This window comes from Humulus lupulus, chromosome 7 (genome assembly GCF_963169125.1).
Source record: "Humulus lupulus chromosome 7, drHumLupu1.1, whole genome shotgun sequence".
NCBI lineage: Eukaryota > Viridiplantae > Streptophyta > Magnoliopsida > Rosales > Cannabaceae > Humulus > Humulus lupulus.
The window spans coordinates 69,233,932-69,244,976 of record NC_084799.1 but is presented as its reverse complement, the minus strand read 5'-3'; the positions used below and the strand labels follow the sequence as shown (position 1 = coordinate 69,244,976).

The window sequence follows — 11,045 nt, the reverse complement described above, 5'->3', positions numbered from 1 at the left end:
AATTGGCATATTTTATAAAAATATTTTTTTATTTAAAAGATCATTTTTACTTTCCCTTTCTTGTGATTTTCGGAATATCACTTTCTCTTTCTTGTGATTTTCAGAATATCACTTTTTCATTATTGTGATTTTCGGAATATTTAGATTCCTTATTTAGCTTAATTTTATCACAATATGATTATAAAGGCAAGATGTTTCTTGTTTATTTAAATCAAATATTCTGTACTTACTCACAATTGTTTCTAAAATATTTGACTTTAAATTTTCGTGCAGCTCAAGATATTAAAATTTTGGAAACTGAATCTTTGATATAATTAATTATTATTTATATCTTGAGAATTTTGATCCGACACATGTATTAACTGTCCCCACCAAGATCATATCTGTCGGATCAGTATCTTCTAAAAAAGACAATTCTTCATCAATCAAGAATATCTTCAAATATTCTTGTCTTTATTAGGAGATTCTTTCTCAGCCTTTATGAGCTCGAAATGGACTCTATAAATAGGTCTCTAAGACATTGAGAAAAAGTGAACTCGTTGGTGCATAATTTGTGAGTGTATTATAATATTTGTGAGAGTTCCTTATTTGTATTCAAGATCATAGTATTCACGTGATCATGTAGAAAAATGAGTGTTTAGTTTTTGTGGTGAGTTTATACCACGTTCATGAGTGAATACACATTGTAATTTGAACACAACTTTTATAGTCTTTGGGAGAGGATTTTTACAAGTCTTGCGTCGGGAGGATGCAAGCACTCGCTGGCCATTGAAGGGAGTTCAAGAGATTGAACATTTCAATCAAGATCAGATTAGTGAAGAGAAGTACAACAAAGTTGTGGCAAATATCAAGAGGGAGTCTTGTTTTGTTTAAGTCAATATTTTGTACTTGTTATATTAATTGGTTTTATTATCTGGGCGTGGCCCCAACGAGTAGGTTATCCGAAAAAGTTTATGAACCTTGTAAAAATTCGTTGTGTTCTTTATTGTTTTTGCATTGCCTTTTTACTGTATTCAGTTTTTGTCGTGACAAGTTCGGATTCTGTCCTCACAGAACTGAAATCTGTTTAAACATTTAATTACCATTCCGCACTTTAATTAATTCACATGGTTTAATTAATTTAGTAATTACTAAAAACTAAATTTCACTAAAAAAAAAATTCTTAATTTTTTTATTTATTAAAAACAATAAAAATCATCCCTAAATTAGAGATCCATATTAAACTAGCTCTAGAATTAATATAAAAGTTTTATATTTCATACTTTTCAAGAAATAATAGGATTTGAGATAAATTTCGTTGTGAATAATACTTCATTTCTTTTCGTAAAATTGAATGTCAAATTCACTAATATCCTTCCCATATCAAGTAATCATCATATTCGAATTCCTTTCACACTTTCTCCTTTACACAAATTCTTCCTCGTACTAAACACACTCCTTCAATCCAACAAAAGTCAAAAGCACCAAATAGTGTGAGACCAAGTAGTAGTAATGGTATCTCTTTCTTTTCTTCTCTTCTCTTCTCTTCGGTTAGGGTTTGTCAAGTATAAAAGCCAGAAACTATAATCACACTCGCTCGATCAATTCTATATATTATTTGGGTCCAAAGATTTCTCAGAAAATATATTAAAAAAAATCTTATTAGTAGCAAAGGAAGACCAAAGACATAAGGAATAAACAATAAAAGAAAAGTAAAAGAAGTAAAGAGAGTGGACAAGCAGACTTTTGTTGTAGGTACATAATAACATGTATATATATTAGTTAAAGTCCAAAACAAAACACAGCAAGATTTTGCAACAAGATGCGCCTGACAATTAATAATTTTGGGGAGAGCATTTGCCTTTTTCCCATGGCTTCATTTGACCCACACGTTCTTGTCTCCGCCTCAACTGCAACGTGCTTTGCCATTTCATCGGCCCCTTTTTTATTTATATGTATAAATTTTTAACCAAAAATAAAAATAAAAGACCAACCAACAACAGGAATCCTATGCTTCATTTTCATACACCATAATCATACCTATATTTTTCAATCTAATAATAAAGACTCATGTCGTATAGTACGTATTACTTATACTTAGCTAAATTTACACATACATATATATGTTGTTTGATCTTGTTTTGTTTGTGTCATTTTAAAAAAATTGGGACAGTTTTTCCTTAGTTGGCAATTGAATGAGGCGTTTTGTTTATTTATTTTATTTTATATATATAATTAATAATATGGGATCTAATGATTGCATTGTATCTCCAATTAAGGGAAAACTGTCCCACTAATTGCAATGAGAAAATAGTTTAGTGGGAAGCACAATAATATACGGTAGAAGACTTGGGACAGTTGTTTTATGCGGTTTGGACCAATTGATTCTTTATTCTTTTTTTTTTTAAAAAAAAAACAAAAAACAAAACATTTTTTCTTAAGAAAAAAGAGTCATGTATATGCCAAAAAAAGTTGGCATTCTCAAATGACACTATCTATATATGGTATAATAACTCGAACCTAAGATCACTTTCACAAAGAAAGACCTCAAGTGGCTTGGCTTGGCTTACAACAAGTGGTGTTGACCCTCTATTTATTTTTATTTTGGAACATATTTTGAGCCAATGTTGTTAGTTTAAAAAACACCCTTTGTGATGAAAAGGTATGGGAGCCAATTAGATGCTCTCTACATCACAATATTCAATTTTTGAGGCTTTGGTCATTTGGGGACCGTTTGAAAGATAGCTTTTATTTTCTGCTAAGTTTGATAGAAGTAAATGCTTCACGTGAAAATATTTGACTAACATAAGAAATAAATATAAAAATATATATGTTATATGGGGGTAGATTTTGTTTGATGGTTTTTATAGTCCAAAATCTTTTGATTCTTGTCGAAGATATACACACCGTCCCCACAGCATTGAAGGGAATCAACAATTCGGTGGTGTTTGGCTCCGTTTGATTTCAATTCCCCTGCTGGCTTGTCTCCACCCTTCATTAACTATTATTCACCTTATAGTTATAACCTATATATATATATATAAAAGAGTGTAGCTTTGCTAGTTGGAGGTTTTTGGCATGTTTCGGTGGATGTAACAACTTTTTTTTTAGCTGAATTGAAACTGTACTGTAGTAATTGAACGGTAGATTGTTTTAGTAAATAAATATCATTAAAAAAATTGTAGTTTTAGTGAAAGAGTCAAGAGTAATGTTAAGGATATTAACTTAATAATCAATGTCATCAAGTAGAACTGAATCGAACCGGTGGCCGGTGATAGTAGCAAATGATGACTGCTCTCTTTTGGGTCATTCAAGATTCAAAGTGAAGTTAATTTTTTATTTTTTATTTTAGGATCTATTATTCTTAAGTTAAAATAATTCCTAGTGCTTGATAAACTCTCTTAATAGTTATTAGGAAAGTATGAGATAGGTTCTTTAATTCATGAAATAATACTAAATTGGAAGTGTGAGGACACCAAGCAAAAAAAAAAAAAAGAATCATTTTTATTATTTATAAAGCAAAATAATATTATTTGTATTGTTTATAATAAAAATATAAGAATTTTTTTTAAATATATGGTTTTTTAAATATGTAGATAACATAAATTTTTTGTTTTAATAATTTTTTTTTAAAAACTAACTAAAAATAGATATTTATTAATTATATTAATATAAATTCAAATATTTCAAAATATCATTATTATATTAATATTTAATATAAGACTACATACATAATAATTATATTAATATAAATTTAAATTCATATTCAAATGTTATAAAATATCATTATTATAATAATATATATAATACCTAGATATTTAATAATTATATTAATATAAATTTAAATATTGTAAAATAACATTATAATAATAATATATAATACATAATCTTAATTTTTATTAAAAAATTATCATATTATATATATAAAATCATAAACAATATTTTTGTTTAATTTTTTATTTAGTATATTTATATCATTTTTTATATATAATAATATTTATTTATTTGACAATCACAAAATTTAATAAATACAATGATTAGATTCTATAAAGAAAATTAAGCAAACATACATGGTTCATTATTTGTATCTAGTAATGTATACAAATATGACTTTATCATATTACTAACTTTCTCATATTAAAGTTTGGAAAAAAAATCATATAATATACGATATTTTAAATAATTAAGTTTCAAGTTTTACAATTTAACTATACAAAATCTATGACTTATTAATTTATACATTTATATAGAGATTTAAGAAACATATATTTACAATAAAAAAAATCATAAAACATTGCCAAATTAAAATTCTCATATAAATAAGGGTTTATACCTTTTTAGACTCTGTGTTTTTTTTCATTACCTGTTTTGATATTGTATTTTGACAAATTATTTTTTAGACCCTATGTTTTGTAAAATAGTTAAAATAGAACCCTAAATTTGATTTTGTTCAATGTTTTCTCAACTAAAATTATAAATAATTTACCAAACTAACAATTCAGAATAAAAATAAATTTATTCTGCTTAAAAATTGTGTTGTTTTTCTTCATCAAAATTGAATTTAGGATCTATTTTAACTATTTTATAAAATATAGAGTCCAAAAAATAATTTGTCAAAATACAAAGTTAAAACAGATAATGAGACAAAATAAAGATCCAAAAATAGATAAACCCTATAAATAATTAAATGGCAAAAAAAAAAGCATATAATTTCCACTAAAAAAATTGCTGAGTTATTTTGTTATTTCTTTTGTTCTATCAAAATTTTGAATTTTAATAACTATTTCAAAAGAAGACAGAATATTGAGCCTCTGTTAACTGATTCTGTGACTGTGATTTAATCAAATAATTTTTAAAATAGAGTTGAGAGTGATGTGATTTTTTTTAAATAATCCTGGACTGTATGTAAGTCCACTTGCGACTTGCGTCCATTAATAAAAGAAGTTCAAAGTCGATTGATTGATTATTCATAAAACTTTCATTATTATCGATTTAATTATTTTTCATATATAGTAAGTAGAAAAGTTTCCATAATTTTTTTTTATTTTAAAAAAAAAGTGCAGGCCTAGAGGAGAGGGGAGTAGAGTGAGTAGAAGGTTACAATACAATACGACGTAGTATGAGAGAGTTGATTGATAGTGTAAGCGACGATGCTCCATCCAATAATGCGAATATTCAAAAAAGGACAAGAGGACCCCCAATTCAACTCTCCTCCTCAGCCCTTTTGGAAGAGCGTGTTTTCCCATTCACGTGGTTGATCTGGTGCCACCTCCACCGACTATCTGGCCATATACAATTTGGGTCCCACCTCCAAACCCTATTCATCTCATTTTTCTTCTTTCCTTTTCTTTTTACCCCTGGCGCGTGCCCACGCGCCACTCTTATCAAACAAAACAATCCTCTGTTCTCTGTTCTGTTCTGCTCTTTTTTTCACACCTTAAAAAACTTGAAACCTTTTTAAAAAGTTTTTATTAATTTTTTTAATAATTAATTTAATTATACGTTGGCGCTGTTGCTGTCAGTGTCAGGTGTCAATCTAAAATCTTACAGCAACAACAAAAGAGTCCGAGTCCCTTATTTCCTTCCTTCTCTCTCGTATGGTCTCTGGGTCGTCGTCTTCTCCTTCTTCTTCTTCATCTTCGTAAAACTTGTTCACCCAAGTTATACAAAACTGTGTTTATATAAGGGTACTTTTCGTTTCTTACCATAACTAGCTCACTAGAACAAAAAACCCCATTTAAATTCTTACCCTTTTAGAACCCCACCATTACTATTGAACCAAAAGAGAGAGAAACAAGCTTTCTTTTGGTTATATATGATTTTCTCAATTGGGTTCTGACCCTTTTCAGCTCTCTCCCGATTCACACACTGGGATTTGTTTATTGGGTTTTTGAGTTGATATTGGTGAAGAATTTTTGGATTCAATGTCGGGTTTGTATGCTCAGAATTTCTCATCAGCTACGGGTACAGCTACAGCCAGAGCTCTTTCACCACATATAAGAACCCCACCTGATGTCGATAGGTGATTTCTCTACTTCATGATGATTAAGATGCATCCTGTGGTTGTTGATTTTTCACTTTCCCCCACCTTCCATTCTTTTCCTTTTGTTTAGTGTATAGGCGTGTGTAGATGGATGTATGTTTATATATAATACCTATTTCTTTGATTGGTTTCTCTTCTTTTCTAGTCAGTACTTGACAGAACTTTTAACAGAGCGCCAGAAGCTTGGTCCGTTTGTTCAAGTTCTTCCCATATGTAGTCGACTCTTGAATCAAGGTTGGGATTTTTCTGATTCAGATCACCTTTTTTTTTAGGATATTCGTATAATTGTAATTTCATTTGATTGATTAGTGAATTTCTTTGATATAATTCTTAATTGTAGCTGTTGGTGGGTTATAATTGCTTTGCACATCAATTTGGGAAGAGGTTCCATCACTCTGATGTGTTTATTTATATTGCCTTCAGTAGAGACGAGTTGACACTACCTAGCCATGATTACTAGTTAATTACTAAGCATACATATATACTAAGTAAATTTGATCTGTTTTGTTTGATAAAAAAACTGAAAAAATTATTGCCAATCAATGTCTGAGGAGTTTATTTTCATCGAATAAATAGAGTAATGAGAAAGGAAAAATAAATAAAAAGGAAGCATATTCAATGATAATTTGCCGTGAAGGCATGGAGACTAGGTGAGCACAACACAACATATATTAGGATTAGGAAACATCTGTATGTCTACCACTTTAAGTAGAGTTCATTTTAGCTAATGCTATCAGCTAATTAAGAACACTTTTTAACGGCAAGGACGGAGTATTTTTAACAGCGAGGACGGAGTGGGCTAAGGTAGAGGTCTTGGGTTCGAGACCTGGTGTTGTCATTTTTTTTAGTCTAATTGGCCCATCTAAATTAATGTATAAAAATAACTCTTTTTCCCCATTTTGAAGTTGACTTGGATATGCCATATTCTTGTATGTCATGAACTGTTCATCTTCAGTTATTTCCATTTTCTATATGTCTTTATTGTTATCCAAGTATTTTGGCACTTTATGGAGAAAATGGTTTCGTAAACCAGTTTCTCAATGTTCAATCGTTAATTAATCGAATATTTATAACCTTCTGTACTCCTTTCTTTTGATAGAAATATTGCGAGTTTCTGGGATGATCCCCAACCAAGGGCTTAACGACTATGACAGAATGCAACGTGGAAGCCCTAGTCCTGTTGCTTCTTCAGACTTATTGCCAAATTACAGGGGAACGAGCATTAGTAGCTGGCATGGGCTGTCCCAGGATGTAAGTACTGAAAACCTCAATGTTCCCTATAAAGTGTCAATATACAATGTTTCATTGAACTTTGGAGTAAGTGTTGGAACATTTGTAGTTGACACTCTAGCATCCTCATCCTAAGTCTTATTTCCCATTTATTTTTTAAAGGTAAAAGAAAATGCTTTCTGTTTACCCCCCTTTTACCTAACAATTTGTATAGATAGATTTTCTGATGGTTCCCTACTAAATTCAATATATGTTAAAGATTACATCCTTCATTAGGTGTGAGGCATAGCTCGCCAAGCGATACATTTTGTCAGTGGTGAGAACCGATTTACCTGCTTAATAATTAGTTTGATATTTGATTCTGCAAATGTCCATCGCTGGAGTAGTTGGTTATATCTAGGATTAGATTTCCTCCATTAATTAAATGGATTATCCTGCAATTGGTCTCCTATTTGGTCTATGTTCATCATTATTGGCATTTCTTCACTCTGCTACCGTTTGTTGTCTTTGATTTTGGCCACATACATGCTAAGAAGTTTGTTTCATTATGCGACAGAGACTAAGTGGACAACAAGGAATGAACATGGAGTGGCAAACAACCCCACCAAGCCCAAGTTCCTACACTGTGAAGAGGATATTGCGGTTAGATATTCCTGTAGATAACTTCCCAAATGTAAGTCATGTATGTAATCCGAGAGTGCAACATGTGACACTGACCTCTTAAATTGTTCTATTTTATATGCTTGAAGGACAAATAATTTTTTTGAAATTGTTGGTATATTATTAGATAAGATGAATAGGTCCTTCAATTATCTTTAATGGTACTAAAACTGCTATATCTATAGTTCAATTTTGTAGGCCGACTTTTGGGTCCTAGAGGCAATTCTCTAAAGCGAGTGGAAGCATCCACAGGTTGCCGAGTTTATATTAGAGGAAAAGGTTCAATAAAAGATCCAGACAAGGTGAAAAAAAAAACAATCATCCAGAACATTTTTTCTGTACATAAACTGAATTGAACTCCGCTACAAAATCAATTAGTGGTGGCTGTTTTTTTTGTTTTTACATGCCAAATTGTTGCCCTTGTTTTTCTGCTTTCCATGTTCCATTTATAATTTTTTTTAATTATCTTTATTTCTTTTAAATCTTTTGGAACCTGTTCAGGTTTTTTCAACTCTGTTGACATGAGTTTTATTTTTGTCTTTAAAGGAGGAGTCCTTAAGAGGAAGACCAGGCTATGAGCATCTGAATGAGCCATTGCATGTTTTGATTGAAGCTGAATTACCAGCCAATGTTGTCGAATTACGGTTGAGACAAGCTCAAGAAATCATCGAAGAACTTCTCAAACCTGTGGTATGTCTCAATTTTTCAGTATGGTTATTTACATATTGCAAGACCACCACCTTTCTGTGGTCCAAAAAATTTCTTGATAATGTTGCTTAATATTTACCATCTATCTTGTTCCTTCTTTTTATGACCTCTCATTGGTTTATATAATAAGTTTTTCCTTGTTGTCAATTACACACAATATATAGTTGTCAATTACACTCAATATATAGCTGGCATCTCAACTTGATTCTCTCAAAGTAGAACAAATTTTATGTCAGCCTGACATTTTTTTTTAAAAAAAAATCTGTATGTTTGTATGTGAGCATCACTCAGCCTTCTTTTTCAGATTACTTAGTTTCATATTTCAATTTCAGGATGAATCACAAGACTTTTATAAGAGGCAACAATTGAGAGAACTAGCCATGCTAAATTCCAACTTGAGAGAAGAGAGCCCTCGACCAAGTGGTAGTGTCTCTCCCTTGATAACTTCGAGTGGGATGAAGCGTGCTAAAACGGATTTGTAAAGTCATTCAAATCGATCTCATTGGTTCATCCAATGCACAGCTCCAACATTCTTACCTTGACATATGACCCTTGTTGTATATCAAATCTGCATAGCAGCAAAAGGAGAAGAGAGCACCGTGATGAGTACTGGAATGGTGAGCTTCATTAAGTGAAGGTTGTCCTTTGGTAACATTAACATATAAGATTTACGAGGGAAAGGAGAAATTTGTTTGTTACAGCTATTGTGGTTAAAGTGGTTGTGTTTAAAGAAATATAAAGTTTATGCATGTTGGAACATTATTTTCTTAGACTTTACCTCATCCAATGTTGAGTACATATATGAATTCTTTAATATAATGTATTTTTTAATGTTTCGTTTGATGGCAGTTCTCACTTGAAATAGTCTGCACTTTGGTTTTCAATGAGTTTAAATCATAACCGTTTGTATTACAAACACAGAAGCTCTATCAGAAATTGAAGTGATTTGAAATTGATGTCTTGATTTCGGTTAAGGTAAAACTATATTGAATGTCAATTTTTATTTGGTCACATGGTATATGGTATTTGCTGCATAATGTTGTATTTAATTGTATTCTATTATAACACTCTTCGATTTGGCATTCTATAGTATTATGCTCTCTAGCACAAATTATATTGTCTTGTATTACTTATTAATTTTTCACACTCAAATTTTACTCATAATTCATTTTTCTCTCTTCTAAACATTTATCTTCCATGATTGTCTATCTTCTTTAACATCAATTTTATTAAACTCACTTTTTTTTATCCTGTTTTTCCTCTCCCTATTTTGACTCTCTTGTATTTAAGACATTAAGGTTTGGTCAAAGTAGGTTAGGGGTGAGGATGTGGAAGATTTTGGGAGATAATCAGAATGAGGATAAGGTTGGTGTTAGTGTTAAGTTGTCGTTTGAATTGTGGTTATCTTAGGGTAAAGTTGGTGGCAAAGATGAGTGAGGTCTAGATAGAGGGTTGGTGTTAGGGTTGGGGTGAGATTGGGTCAAGGGGAGTTTTTATCATAAATAGCGTCATTGTATTTCAAAGGCCTCTAAAGAGGTTCAAAGTTTACAAAAGGGTACAAAATATAAGCCTAAGCTATAGGAGGGGAAGAAAAAGAGATGTCTCAGAATAGGCAAAGAGAAGAACCACTTAACCATATAGTCCACCATGATAATGTCAAAATTGATCTTAATCCATCTTTCAATAAGATTCTTTCACTTATCTAAAGCTTTAGGGTCGACAACTTGGCCTGGCAACAAGACAATTTGGAAGCCGGAATAAAAGGATTTGATCGTCTGTAAGGCTTGAAAGACTTTGGGCGCCTTGTTATGATAAATCAATTCATTTTGAGCCTTCCAAATGTGATCAAATGTGATTGATGAGAGGACACCTTGTTGGCATCAATATTGAGAGATTGAAGATGCCATGTAGTGTTGAACTAATCTTAACAGCTAGAAATAACCCTTACCCTTGTGCGAAATCACAACAGGTTCATATGATCACTAATAAAGTGGAAGATTATGCCTTTCATATTTCATATCATAGATTTCACTTGTCGAGGAGCACGACACTGAGCTTGAGGAAGATAGGCTGATTTAGTTGAGAAATTTTCGTCAATGATAAATTAGTGTTATAGAAATATCATTTCAGGGATGTATAATAGAAAATATCATTATAGATTGGAAATTTTGAAAATTTTATAGAAATTATAAATAAATTCTTAAAATAAAATTATAAAAATTGTGTATGTAACGTTTTTCTTGGTTTTAACTTTTTTTTTTTGGATAACTTTAATGAAATATTTCAAATATTAAACAGAATATACTTTTAAAACTAATTAAAAATAAATATTTATTAATTATATTAATATAAATTCAAATATTATAATATATTATTATTATAATAATATTTAATATAAGACTAAATATTTATTATAATCATGTTA

The 11,045-nt window shown here is 30.6% G+C and overlaps 1 protein-coding gene across 3 annotated transcripts; it reads left to right on the top strand.

Annotated features, from left to right (window-relative positions):
- Window positions 1–5,537: 5,537 nt before the first annotated feature.
- On the top strand, window positions 5,538–9,463 carry LOC133788257 (KH domain-containing protein At2g38610-like). 3 transcript variants are annotated; one of them, XM_062225671.1, is made up of 7 exons: window positions 5,538–6,001; window positions 6,194–6,256; window positions 7,122–7,273; window positions 7,809–7,934; window positions 8,098–8,214; window positions 8,459–8,602; window positions 8,953–9,463. In XM_062225671.1, exons 1-7 carry the CDS (start codon window positions 5,992–5,994, stop codon window positions 9,100–9,102), a joined length of 762 nt encoding a protein of 253 aa, XP_062081655.1. In that variant the 5' UTR covers window positions 5,538–5,991; the 3' UTR covers window positions 9,103–9,463. The 3 variants fall into 3 exon arrangements, with proteins under 3 accessions (XP_062081655.1, XP_062081653.1, XP_062081654.1); XM_062225669.1 differs by having other exon boundaries at window positions 5,541–6,001; window positions 6,168–6,256; XM_062225670.1 differs by having other exon boundaries at window positions 5,545–6,001; window positions 6,168–6,256; window positions 7,809–7,925.
- The last annotated feature ends 1,582 nt before the right edge of the window (window positions 9,464–11,045 follow it).

Bases quoted from the DNA above. Each gene is read 5' to 3' on its own strand.
- LOC133788257 (XM_062225669.1), top strand. From the start codon at position 5,904: ATGTCGGGTTTGTATGCTCAGAATTTCTCATCAGCTACGGGTACAGCT. The intron at 6,002-6,167 runs GTGATTTCTCTA...CTTCTTTTCTAG, and splicing joins ACCCCACCTGATGTCGATAG to TCAGTACTTGACAGAACTTT. The intron at 7,935-8,097 runs GTATGTAATCCG...CTATATCTATAG, and splicing joins ACTTCCCAAATGTAAGTCAT to TTCAATTTTGTAGGCCGACT.